The sequence below is a fragment of the Tympanuchus pallidicinctus genome, unplaced genomic scaffold (assembly GCF_026119805.1).
Source record: "Tympanuchus pallidicinctus isolate F22 unplaced genomic scaffold, pur_lepc_1.0 scaffold3, whole genome shotgun sequence".
Lineage (NCBI taxonomy): Eukaryota > Metazoa > Chordata > Aves > Galliformes > Phasianidae > Tympanuchus > Tympanuchus pallidicinctus.
In genome coordinates, this window is record NW_026294747.1 from 83,040,442 (window position 1) to 83,052,380 (window position 11,939).

General features: G+C 61.0%; 2 protein-coding genes across 2 annotated transcripts; one reads left to right on the plus strand and one right to left on the minus strand.

Annotated features, from left to right (window-relative positions):
• The first annotated feature begins 1,174 nt into the window (after positions 1-1,174).
• On the plus strand, positions 1,175-4,614 carry DLX6 (distal-less homeobox 6). The gene is made up of 3 exons (XM_052692418.1): positions 1,175-1,611; positions 2,052-2,245; positions 3,581-4,614. The coding sequence occupies exons 1-3, from the start codon at positions 1,254-1,256 to the stop codon at positions 3,830-3,832; spliced, it is 804 nt and encodes a 267-aa protein (XP_052548378.1). The 5' UTR covers positions 1,175-1,253; the 3' UTR covers positions 3,833-4,614.
• A 4,819-nt stretch (positions 4,615-9,433) lies between these two features.
• On the minus strand, positions 9,434-11,724 carry DLX5 (distal-less homeobox 5). The gene is made up of 3 exons (XM_052692417.1): positions 11,270-11,724; positions 10,237-10,421; positions 9,434-10,120 (listed from the first exon to the last, which is right to left on the minus strand). Exons 1-3 carry the CDS (start codon positions 11,619-11,621, stop codon positions 9,797-9,799), a joined length of 861 nt encoding a protein of 286 aa, XP_052548377.1. The 5' UTR covers positions 11,622-11,724; the 3' UTR covers positions 9,434-9,796.
• Between the last annotated feature and the right edge of the window lie 215 nt (positions 11,725-11,939).

Consider the following 11,939-nt stretch of genomic DNA (forward strand, 5'->3'; position numbering starts at 1 on the left):
CACCTGGATGCTCGGATATAAATCCCCTTGCAAATAATAAATGGATTAATAATAACAAGGTATGAAGTTCTTTTTATAGAAAAAAAGGAGAGAATTGAAACTAAATGCGGCAGTTAGACAACCATTTTGATAAGAGGATAATTGAGGCGACACTGGTGTATAATTAGAGGATAATTTATGCTATATCCACTTTTATTCCACCTCCCAAAATAAACCCAGTCCATAATCATTACAGGCAAATTGTTCTGAATTTTATAGCAGCAATTTGAACAAAGTACTGCAGTTAATCATGGGAGATTTTTGTGTATTCCTGATTAGAAGTCTAATTGCCTCCTTCCAGAAAGTAAAAATAACTGTAAAACGACTCTATTTTTATCATTAACAATGTTGACAATAAAATAAAATCAACCGGAATTGTAATCTAAAGACAAATTTAGGGCGAAGGCGCTTTTCCTTGGGTCGTTTATATCCTAATCAAGCTTTGCCAAAACCGCTAACCGCACGTAGCCATTTGCATATATTTGAAAGCGATTACGGGAGCCGGCTGCTCGCAGGCGGAAAAAGAAATAATAATAATAATGCGGGGGAAAAAAAAGGCGCGGGGATCGCGCGCGCGGCCGGCGGCGGCGCGCAAGAGAGAAAATAGCGCGCAAATCGGGATTGAAGGGCGAGGGAAGGGGGAAGGGGGAAGGGGGGGTTGAGGGCGCGCATCCCCTCGCCCCGCACCTCATCCCGCCCCGCGCAACGCGCGCTCCTCGTTCTGCGCGGGGCGGGGGGAGGCGGGGAGTTGCGCGCCCCCGCGGGCTGCGCGCGCGGTGGCGCGCCGGGGCGGTGACGTCAGGAGGCTGAGTGACCAATGGGGAAGCGCTGCCCTCCGGAGCCGAACCATTCGACTTGTGGCGTTCCTGCCCTTCACGCCGAAGGCGCGCCGGAGCCCAACTTTGGCAGAAGCCACCTTAAAACCTCCGCCCGGGACTCCGCCAGCCCCCAAAAACACCCGGCGGGGGGATGAGGAGCGGGGACAAAACGCGCCGGGAGTAGCCCTGCCCCCCCCTTTCCCCCCCCCCCCCCCCCCTCCGCACACAGCCCTCCCCTTCTCCTCCCCTCCCTCGGTTAACAAGGCCCCTCTCGCACTACGGGAGCCTTAAAAAAATAAACCCGCCGCCTCCAGCGGTGCCGCGGCGGTGGCCGGGCAGGGCGGCCGGGCGCGGGGGGCGAGCCGGAGAGCCTCGCTCTCTGCCTCCCCGCCGTCGATGATGACCATGACCACGATGGCTGACGGGTTGGACGCGCAGGACTCCTCCAAATCTGCCTTCATGGAGTTCGGGCAGCAGCAGCCGCCGCCGCAGCCGCCGCCGCCGCCCCACTCGCAGCAGAGCTCGCCGGCCATGGCCGGAGCACACTACCCGCTGCACTGCCTGCACTCCGCCGCCGGCTCGCACCCGCACCACCAGCACCACCATCACAGCTCGCCCTACTCCGGCACCGGCGGCTCCTACAACCACCGCTCGCTCGCCGCCTACCCCTACGTGAGCCACTCGCAGCACAGCCCCTACCTGCAGTCCTACCACACCAGCGGCGCGCCCAGCCAGACGCGGCCGGACGACGCAGGTGAGCGGGGCCCGGAGCTCCGGCCTCCCCCCTCGCCTCTCCCCTTCGCCGTGCCCCCCCCCTTTCCTCCCCCCGGGGCCGGCATCCCCCATCGCGCTGCGGGGCCGTCTCGTCGATATCCGCGCAACGCTGTTTTTCGCAGGGAGCCGATGTTAGCGTGCAGCGTGCGGAGGGGCGGGGGGGGGGGGGGGGGGGGGAGAGAAAGCATTGTTGCAGGTCTCAGGCTGCTGCCTCCCGAGCGCCGGGCGATGAGCTGTGTGCTGCCGCGAGGCCCCGGCTTCCAAACCTTCCGCTTTCGTTTTTTGTTTTACTCGTTATTTTTATTGTTAATTATTTTTCCCCGGGGGGGCCGCACGGTGTTATGTGGCGTCCGCGGCCCGGGGGGACGGCTGGGAGGCAATCTGCGGCCGAACTCCCAGCTGCGGCTTTTTGCTTTGCAGATCAGCAGAAAACGACTGTGATCGAAAACGGTGAGATCAGATTCAACGGGAAAGGGAAAAAGATCCGGAAGCCCCGAACCATATACTCCAGCCTTCAGCTGCAGGCGTTAAACCACCGCTTCCAGCAGACTCAGTACCTGGCGCTCCCGGAGCGAGCCGAGCTGGCGGCCTCCCTCGGCCTGACCCAGACGCAGGTAATTGCGGCGGCCCCGCACCGCCCGCTGCCCCGGGCCCGGCCCCGCACCGCCGCGCTCGGATCTGTGCGCGCCGCGCAGCGCTCCGCCGCTGGAGGAGCCGAGCGGGACCCTTCCCTCGGCCCTTCCGCCGCCACAATAAAGTGCTGGAGTTGCCTCTCTGTTCGGATGGGAGTGATCGCGGCGCCAGCGCTGCCCGGCTGCAGGAGAAGAACAAAGCGGAGGCGCTGGGCCCGGTGCGGGGCTGAGAGCGGGGCCACGCAGCGACCTATAGGCAGAGGGGAATCGGGAACTCGTTAGGAGATACCTGTGAGCTCGATGGTTAATTGCGCCTGGATGGAGAACGCCAACGCAGTGCTCGCCGCCGGGCAAAATGTGCGGAGGTGATCAGAGATGCGGGGACCGGAGCGGCCGTGTGCGGAGCAGTGGCGCTGGGCCGGGCCGAACGCGGGGCACAGTCGAGCCGGGCCCATCTCGGCCTGGGGAGAGGGGCTGGAGGGCCCAGAGAGGGGACTCAGCGAGAAAGCCGGGCGGATGGGTTTGGGCCGGGGGAGCTGTAGCGAGTAGAGTCCGTGCTTTGCCGTGATCAGTAATAGCAGCTGCTTCCAGACAGAGGGTTTAAAATACGCCTCAAACGAGTCGGTGGCTGCAGCGATGGGTGCGGTGCGCGCTGCTTCCCTCACGCAGGTGTAAGGGCCCGAGCTGACGGTGCAGATAGACGTAGTCCTAACGGTGCATCTGCTGAGTCCGTGAGGTCAGATTCACACAGGAGGCCGCCTTTGTTCGATTTAGAGGCATATAGTTTCATATATACTTTAGCCTTCCCTTTTAGTAATTTCTATAATAACTGTGAGTTCCGCAGCCCGACCCGGGTGCTGATCTCAGCCAGGGAGGTGGGACGGGGCCCAGAGCCGTTCCCACAGCCAGCAGTTCTCTGAGAAATGAGAATTTCCATTTCCTGATCAAGACCTGTGCCAATAAAGTTGCTGCCCGGCCCCGCTGTGCCTCTCCCCCCTCTCCCCCCCAGGACCCGCACATGTTTTGGGATGCGCGATGTGCGCACGGTGCCCTTTGTCCATTGGCTCCTAGCTCCTGGCACCAAACCAGGCAGATGCCCGCAGCTGACAACAGCCGCCAGGTGATGGAGTCACCCCAAAATTCTGAACGAGGCACCAGTAGAGTGCAATGACTCCCACCCCATGCGTGCTGCACCCCATCCCCAGGCCGTCCCCGTGCTGCCTCCGCACCCATTGCCCCGGCGCTCACTCCACAGTCCCCGCAGCCTGCACAGCCCCGGTTCCCGCAGCCCTAACGCTCGCTGCCTTTCGCTTGCAGGTGAAGATCTGGTTCCAGAACAAGCGCTCCAAGTTCAAGAAGCTGCTGAAGCAGGGCAGCAACCCCCACGAGAGCGACCCTCTGCCCGGCTCCGCTGCACTGTCCCCGCGCTCCCCGGCACTGCCGCCGGTTTGGGACGTTTCAGCGTCTGCCAAGGGCGTCAACATGCCCCCCAACAGCTACATGCCCGGCTATTCCCACTGGTACTCCTCTCCACACCAAGACACAATGCAGAGACCGCAGATGATGTGAACTGTCCGAGACAACCCACAGCCCGAGGACGCCCGGCGCGGCCCGGCCCGAGCGGAGCGGCGGTGCGGGGGGGGGGGTTGCCTTTCGTTTGTTTCATTTTTTTGAAGTAACCTCAGCGATCGCTCTCGGGCAGAACGAGCCACGTCCCACTGCGGCGCGGGGGAGACGCTTCTCTATGTTCACTCGGACCCCGGGGCACCGCCGCCTCTTTCTGTGCGGAGTGCGCGGACTTTTGGCTGACTTCGCCCTCGAGAAGGACCCGAACCGCAGCGGGGCAGTCTCTCTGTGTTCCGTGAGCTACGGACACTGCGCGGTGAGGGACTGCTCCGAGCTCCCTCAGTGTCATACCCCGAATGCGGATGGGGGAAAAAAATTAAACAGGGAGAGAAAAGGAGGGGTAACGAAATGAAGAGGGAAAACAAATTAAATAAAAAGGACTGGTTGCGAATGAAAATGTACCGCGAGCTCGGAGCACGGCCAAGCAGCGCGGACTGCACGCGTACTGGGAGTGTCTGCAGCCCGACGGGAACCGCACGGAGAGCCGCCGGCAGCCCCGCACCCTGCAAACCCCGGCGGACCGACAGCCGGACGGACGGTTGGACTGACAGACATACAGCCGGACTGACAGCCGGACTGACAGACAGCCGGACCCGTGGAGCAGCTCGACACCCCGCTCCTGCTGCTGGACCTCCCTCCCGAGCGACCTTTCTGTATATATTGTTGAATTTTAGCTGTACATAATACTTTGTATGGTTTGGTCTCCTTTCATATCTAGAGTAAAAGCCACCAAGCGCCCGCCCGCCTCGCGTCTCTCTGCCCCGCAGCCCGGCCCCTGCCCCGCGCCGGGGAGGGGGAACGTCCGGGAGCCCCGCACAGCTGAATCCGGGGGCAGCTCGTCCCGTCCCGGTGCCGTCCCTCCGCCGTTCCCCGCGCAGAGCGTCGTGCCTCCCCGACCCGGAGCCCCCCGACGGCAGCACCCACCCCGCGGCGGGCAGAGCCCCGCAACTCCCGGCCCCGCAACGCCGGGACAACCGCTGCGGGAAGCGGCGGCCGCGGGGCCGACAGAGCCCGCGGATCGCTCCGTCTAATGACAGCTACACACAGGCGTGCAAAGGACACTCACTGTAATTAGACACAAAGCAAAGACTACTTACCCAGAGACCCCGTTTGGGGGGTGGTGTGTTTTTTTGGGTTTGGTTTTTTTTTTTTTTTGCTTTGGTTTTTTTTTTTTGGTTTTTTTTTTTTTTTTGGATCGACATCCCCGCTCTGTCAGTCTTCGGAGTGCTTTAGAGCTGCTCGGTCCTGTCATTTCCTACCATTCGCATTGTTACAGTAAGAAAAAGGTTTTCTTTTCTTTTTTTCCCCTTCCCACTGTGAAACTTTGGGTTCAGAGCTCCCCAGGATCAGCCCCGAACAAAGCCTCCAGCTGCAGCGCCATCCAATTTGAGGCAGACATTGGGGACAATTTAAGGTTTTTATCCACAAGAAGGTTTTTTTTCCATTCTCTTAAATGCAGCCATAATTAGAGTAATTTTTCATGTAGCCCGCTGATTACAGCGTTTTTACCGTCAAAGATAATTACCTGTAATTTTCTTCCACTTTTAATACTAAAAAGCCATCTTTATTTAGATTCGGGAACAGGAAAGGCGAAACAAAAGAGGAAAATTATTCTGTTATTCATACACAAATTGCAGAGACGTAGGGCCTAAAATTGAAAATTAACCCAAATTATAATGCTGAAAAGAATGGAAGAGGCTTCGGCGGTACAGCTGCGAGCGGGGCTCCCCGCATTATTCAAATGACACCGGCGGCGGCCCCGAGTGCGGGCCGAGGGGGGAGCGCGGCCTTCGCGCCGGATGCGCTGAGCCGGGTCGGGCCGAACCGGGCCGGGCTGGCCAGTTGTGCCGAGTCGGTTTTAACCCTTCCGTCGCAGCCCCGAGCCGGCGCTGCGGGCCGCGGGGAAGCCTCCCCCCCCGCACCCCCACAACCTCCCACGAGGGCAGGATCCAGGGAAAGCCAGACGGCGAAAGAGCAAAGGAGTGATAAAAAAGAGCCCGGTGAGAGTAACGCGGTAGGAGAAGCGGTACGGGCAGGCCGCTCCGCCGGCGGGATGGGCGGCGAGTGACAGCGGGGGCAGAGCCGCGTCCCACCCGCGCGGCAGCCGACTCTCATGAAACAGCGGCATCTATGGACCGAGAGGCGGCACGCCCGCCCGCCCGCCCGCCCGCCCGCTCACATCCCGGCCCCCGCTCGGCCGCCGCTCGCCGCAGGCGCTGCGCGGTGCCCCGCCGCCGCCCTCCCGCCGGCCCTGCCGCCCCGAGGATGTGCGCGCTGTTCCCTCCGCGCACGGCTGCGGAGAGCGGAGGCGCGGCGCCGGGGGATCGCGCGGGGAGCGGCGGCAGAGCCCCGGGGGGAGGCGGGGAAGAGGCGCGGAGCGACCCCGAGCGCGGAGCCCCACACTTACCGTGCCCGGTGGGTCCGGCAAGGCGCGGGGCCGCGCGAGTACACTGAGCCCGAACGGTGCGGGGTATTTTTCTGCGGCTCAGGGCAGAAGCGCTTTCTCTATATTCGTGGTTGAGTGAGCACATCCAGGTGTGAAATTGTTTGCACACCCCGGCACCTCTTATATTGCCAGCAAAATTAGCTGTTATTACTGTCACTGTTTAGTGATGGTTAGCTTGATAAAAAAAACGGCTGTAATCAAGACCTGGCGCATCTTTGCAAATTACAGATAATTGTAAACGTCCAGATTATGATAATAGCATCCTAATCCAGCCCGCGATGTAATTATTACGGAGTGTTACATCTGAAACTGTCCAGTAGGGCTCATTCAGCCATTATTCAGACCCTATTTTTGCACTGCAAATGGGTTGCTGAGTTGAAAATGTACGATTGTAATTTCGCGGGGCACTCAATGAGTAATGGTATAGGGAGAGAGAAACACAAAAGTGAAACGCGAACGGGAGCGATCAAATCAAACTCCGAAGGACAAAAGAGTGTTTGATTCCGAGGGAACGAGAGGAGCGGGAATTAAGAAAGGAGCGAATCAGCGCTGCGCGGCAGTGCGGGGCCCGGGGGGAGCGGCGCGGGGCGCTGACGGGCGCTGGGGGGCGATGAGCGGGGCGACGCGGCTGGTCCCGGCCCCGCACTGCGGCTCTGCCCGCCGCCCGCGGCCGGCGGCGGGTACCGCGCATCCCCCGCCGAGGTGCGGAGCGGCCTTCCGCTCTGCCCCGCACCCCTGCAGCAGCAGCAGGCAGAGATCCTTGGGGAAATTAGCGCGCAACCTGCTAATTGTCATTAATTAAGCTCAAAGAGCCCGACTAACAGGACTACCTGAGGCTCGCGGGGTTTGCGCGTGGGGGGGTTCCCTTTCGCCTCCTGATGCGCTTTTGTGAACCCCGGGGACGGTGGGCGCAGGGCCGCATGTGGCTGGAGGCTACAATGGGGACAGGGGAGCGGCGGCTCTTGCAGCTCGGGGCCTTCCTTCGCGCGGGGATGGATGGAAGCGGTGCTTAGGAAAGGAGAGATAAGGTCCACGGGCAGCGCGAGCCCTGCAAAGGCGCTGTGTGACGCGCATCGAGGAGAGAGCAGAGGTTTCCCGGAGCGGAGAGTGGCTCCGCTGCCTGACCGGAGCCGGGCAGGGGATGCAGCGCCCGGGGAGTCCGCGCTCGGGCAGCCCCACCAGGCAGAGCGACGGCAGCGGGCGGGCGGCTGCGGGCCCGCACCTGGGAGGGAAAGTACGAGGCCGGGAGCTGAGAGTGGAGCGTGGCTCCCGTGGGTACACAAATACCAGGGGAGGGCAGGGGCTCGGCCCCCGCCACCGTGTGAGAGGACTTTGCGCGGAACAAAGGGCAGCACCGAGGATGGAACACAGGTTCTTCCTCACCCAAAAAAAAGCAGAGTGGAAGGGCGGCCCCGTGCGAGCTCTGCGGTTCCATTTCCACAGCCCCCGCCCGACCCCTCGGACAGGTCATTGCCCCGCTGCGGGCGGCCGCTCCGAGCGCTGAGAGTAAGAAGGGGGGTTTCCCCTCCACCCCGACTTTACAGAAGCAACACATCTCTGTCCTACAGCCACCCCCACAACCACCTCAGTGTATCAATCGCGTGGCACGCATCATAGATATTTGTAATCGCTGCCCCATGCGCGGTGACCCCCGGGGCGGGCACGGAACGGGGATGGAGTGGACATGGAGTGGGCATGGATGGGGAGAGAAGGCGAGAAGTGTCCTCAGAGCCGCGCTGCAGTTGGGGGGACACGGGGATGGGAGAGGGAAGCCGTTCCGTGCCAAGGGGAGCAGAGGTGGTGGGGGAGCGCAGCAGGGATCCATGGGGGAGGGTTTTCCGTGGTGCCCATGGCTGTGTGTGTGTGTCTGACTGTGTGTGTGTGTGTGTCTGTGCGTGTTTGTGTCAGGCCCTGCGGCTCAGCCCTGGAGCCGCTCGGCACCCACAGGAATGCGGCTCCTCTCGGATCCCCGAGCTGCCCCGGCTCCTCATGGAAGTGGCCGCCAGGAAAAGAGAAGGGCGGGGAAGAGAGAGCGAGGGGAAAAAAGAAAGAAAAAGAAAGAAAAAAAAAAAAAAAAGGAAAAAAAGAAAAAAAAATTAAGCAACAACAACAAAAAAAACAACCCTCCCGAGCCAGCAATCCGTCGTGCCCAAAGAAAGCGTCAGACAAAGGACACTTCATCCCATCCCGTCTCCCATCCCCTTCACGGTTTCTCTTCGGCCGCCGCCAGGCCCCGGGACAGGCGCCGGCACAGGGCACGGGGCACAGCGCACAGGGCACAGCAGCGTCCCCACCGGCGCTGGGCTGCTCACCTCGCGGGCAGAGGGGCAGCGGCCGGGCGCGGTGCGACTCCCAGGCAGGGCCTCTGCCCGGTGCACAGTGCCGGCGCTCCCAGCGCTGCCGCCGCCCCCGGGCTCCCGGTGGGGGAGGGAAGGAGTGAGCGCGAAGGGACCGGCGGGGAGGGACCGAGCCGGGGCTGCTATCTCGGGGGCTGAGGGGAGAAATCTCGGCGAAAGGGGGAAGCTCCGGCTACAGGTCCCAAACGAACAGCAAAAATAAAAATAATACTGCTTGACTAAAGCTAAACGAGGAAGAAGAAAATAAAAAGTCGGGATTTTCTTTTTTTCATTTAATTTGATTTTTTGAAGGAGATGGAAGTTGGCCAAAGAGACCAACCGAGCTGCTCCGCGGTCGCTCCCTATAAATCCTAAAGCCGGGACCGCCCGCAGCGCCCCGGGCGTCCTGCTCGCGGCCCCCGGCCCCGCCGCAAGGCCGCCTTCCCGCTGATCGCCTCGGCCCCGCTGCTCCCGGCATCGGGATGTCGCAGCGCATCCCGGCTGTCCTCCATCTTTCCGCCGCCGCCGTCCCACCCGCGGGGCCTGGGGATGTCCCGCCCCGTGTGCGCAGATGCAGCGGTGAGAATCCCTGCACCGGATGAACCCGCGGGAGCGTGGGGAGCGGGGCTTTGCCCTTCTCTCCTCTGCGGCCCGGCAAAACGCCTCTCTGTCTGCATCTGGGCTTTCCTTTTTTTTTTTTTTTCTTTCTTTTTTTTTTTTAATTTTTCCAGAAGGGGTGATTTGGGAACGCTTCTCGTGGTCGAAATAATTTTATTTTATTCAGAATATACAGTTTAATTCCTCTATCTACAATTATTTACAAGGGTTAAAATAACATTGAAAAAAAGTCTCTGGAAAAGTTGAGGTCATAGATTTCAAGGCACCATTGACAGTGTCCACAGCTGAGCCAAAAAACGTCCGCACGGTATAAAAAAGGGTTCCTTTGAAATGCAATAAGTTACATGCACAAGCTTTACACATTTTAACCTTTTTGTTGTTGTTGTTGTCGTTTGTTTCGCTTCCCTTTAAAAATCCCCCATACGCATTCCTTTCGTTATTATTCCTTAACCGTAAAACACAGGAGTCCAGGGAGCGGAATACAAAAGAAGCAGAAGGGTTCGGCCCTCAGTAGATCGTCCCGGAGGGCAGCGCCAAAGGGTGCTGTAGGGAGCCGTGGGGCTGCAGGTGGGAGCCGAGGGGGCTGGCGGCGGGGTACCAGGCGGAGGGGCTCTCCAGGTAGCTGCCGGGGGACGGGTTGGCGGCGGGCGGGTGCCCGTGCCCGTGGTGGCCGAGGGAACGCGACGAGCCCTGAGGTTCCCACACCGCCGGCGACTGCGGGGAGTTGCAGGCCATGGGGTCGCTGGAGCTGGGGCTGTGCTCCGGGGGCATCTCCCCGTTCTTCATGATCTTCTTGATCTTGGACCTTTTGTTCTGGAACCAGATTTTCACCTGCGGGAGGGGGAGAGCGGAGGGAAACCCACACGGTCAGGGCCGGGCGCGGGCAACAGAGATCGCTGCGGGACCCCCCCGCCCCGCCCCGCCCCACAGCGCCCAGAGCCGCGTACCTGCGTCTGCGTGAGTCCCAGCGAGGCGGCCAGCTCGGCCCGCTCGGGCAGGGCGAGGTACTGGGTCTTCTGGAACCTCCTCTGCAACGCCGCCAGCTGAAAGCTGGAATAAATAGTCCGCGGTTTGCGCACTTTCTTTGGCTTGCCGTTCACCATCCTCACCTCGGGCTCCGCCACCTCCTTCTCTGCACGGGCGCAAGGGCGGGAGAGAGACACACACGCAGACGTTAAGGCGCGGGCCGGGCGGCGGCGCCGTCCCGACGGGCCCCCGCGGCTCCCCCCGGGCCGCCCGCGCCGGAGGCCGCTCCCTCCCTGCCCGCCGGGCTCCCCGCTGGGAGGGCGCTGCGGGAGCCCCACGCGCGGCTCCGGCTCCCCGTGTTCCGCCGGGAGGGGAGGGGAAGAGAAGGGAAGGGAAGGGAAGGGAAGGGAAGGGAAGGGAAGGGAAGGACCCGGCCCGGCAGGCACTCGCTCCTCCGCACAGCTCCGGCACCGCACCGCGTCCCGAGCTCCGCCGCGGTCGCTCTCGTCCTGAACCAAGCGCCGGGCGCTCAGCGTGCTCTCGTTATTTCCTTACTTCTTTATCCCCACCTATCCTCCTTTGTATTTCTCAATATTTCTTTTATTACAAAAAAGCAACGCAGAGCGCTAAAATCGCGGCGCTCTCTGGCACAACCCCCCGATCCCGCTCCGCTCCCCCCCCTCTCCGAGCAGGGACGGCAGCTCTCGTCGGCTCCGCGGTGCACCACGAGCCGGTCGTGCTCCCGTCCCGCGGATGGGGAAGGCAGCAGCGGGGCCCGGGTGAAGCTGACCGACGGCCGCCTCTCTCCGGAGCCCTTTCCGACGGGGTTTGCGCTGGGAAAAGCGGACCCGGCGTTCCACTTTTTAATTTTTTTTCTTTCTTTCTAACTTAATTTTCAAAGGTTTCTTTAATATGTTGTTCGTTTATTATTTTCTATCGTTAATTTATTATTACTTTTCTATTTTCCTCGCGGCCGCGGAAGCCCCGTCCCCGCGTCCCTCACCCCGCTCTCACCTGGCTGCCCCGCGGAGCTTTGCCCGCGGCCGTAGGCGCCTCCGTACTGGTGGTAGGGACTGCCGTAGCCGTAGTCCGCGTAGGCTTTGGCGGGGTAGCTGCCGGCGGAGCCGTTCATGCCGTATTGGTACTGGTAGGGGTTGAGCGCTTTGCCGTAGGAAGCCGAGGTAGGCGAGCAGTAGCCGTGCGGGGCCGCCCCCGTCGGGCTGTAGTAGTCGGAATCCGTAGCCGAGGACTCGGGTAAAGTGGGAGACTCCTGGGACGGGTGGTGCATGGCTGCGGCGCTCTGGAAAGGCGGCTGGAAGTCGGAGGACCTGATGTTGGGGACCCTTCTGTCAAACACTGCTGTCATAGCGCGGATCGCCGGGCTCAGGCGGACATGGCCGGGGGAGGCGGCTCGGCGCGGCGGCTGCGGCAGACTGCTGGCTGGGGCGCAGCATAGGCTTGGTTAAATCCTTAATTGCGCTCTTACGCACAGCAGGGTGGATCGGGTTCCATTGGCCAGAGCAATCGGGAGCAGCGACACCCTAACTCGTCCAACTAGTTTAGCACAACAAAGCTTTGGCTTAAAAAAAAAAAAAAAAAAAAAAAAAAAAAAAGGGGGGGGGTGGGGGGGGGAAGTCCCATTCAAGCTCTTTTCAAGTGAATACCGACAGCAACGTCCTAACCG

Excerpts from the sequence above, each read along its gene's own strand:
- DLX6 (XM_052692418.1), top strand. The coding sequence starts at position 1,254 with ATGATGACCATGACCACGATGGCTGACGGGTTGGACGCGCAGGACTCC. Across the intron at positions 1,612-2,051 it reads GACGCGGCCGGACGACGCAG|ATCAGCAGAAAACGACTGTG; the intron begins GTGAGCGGGGCC and ends TTTGCTTTGCAG. Across the intron at positions 2,246-3,580 it reads TCGGCCTGACCCAGACGCAG|GTGAAGATCTGGTTCCAGAA; the intron begins GTAATTGCGGCG and ends TTTCGCTTGCAG.
- DLX5 (XM_052692417.1), bottom strand. The coding sequence starts at position 11,621 with ATGACAGCAGTGTTTGACAGAAGGGTCCCCAACATCAGGTCCTCCGAC. Across the intron at positions 10,422-11,269 it reads AAGCTCCGCGGGGCAGCCAG|AGAAGGAGGTGGCGGAGCCC; the intron begins GTGAGAGCGGGG and ends GCGCCCGTGCAG. Across the intron at positions 10,121-10,236 it reads TGGGACTCACGCAGACGCAG|GTGAAAATCTGGTTCCAGAA; the intron begins GTACGCGGCTCT and ends CCCCTCCCGCAG.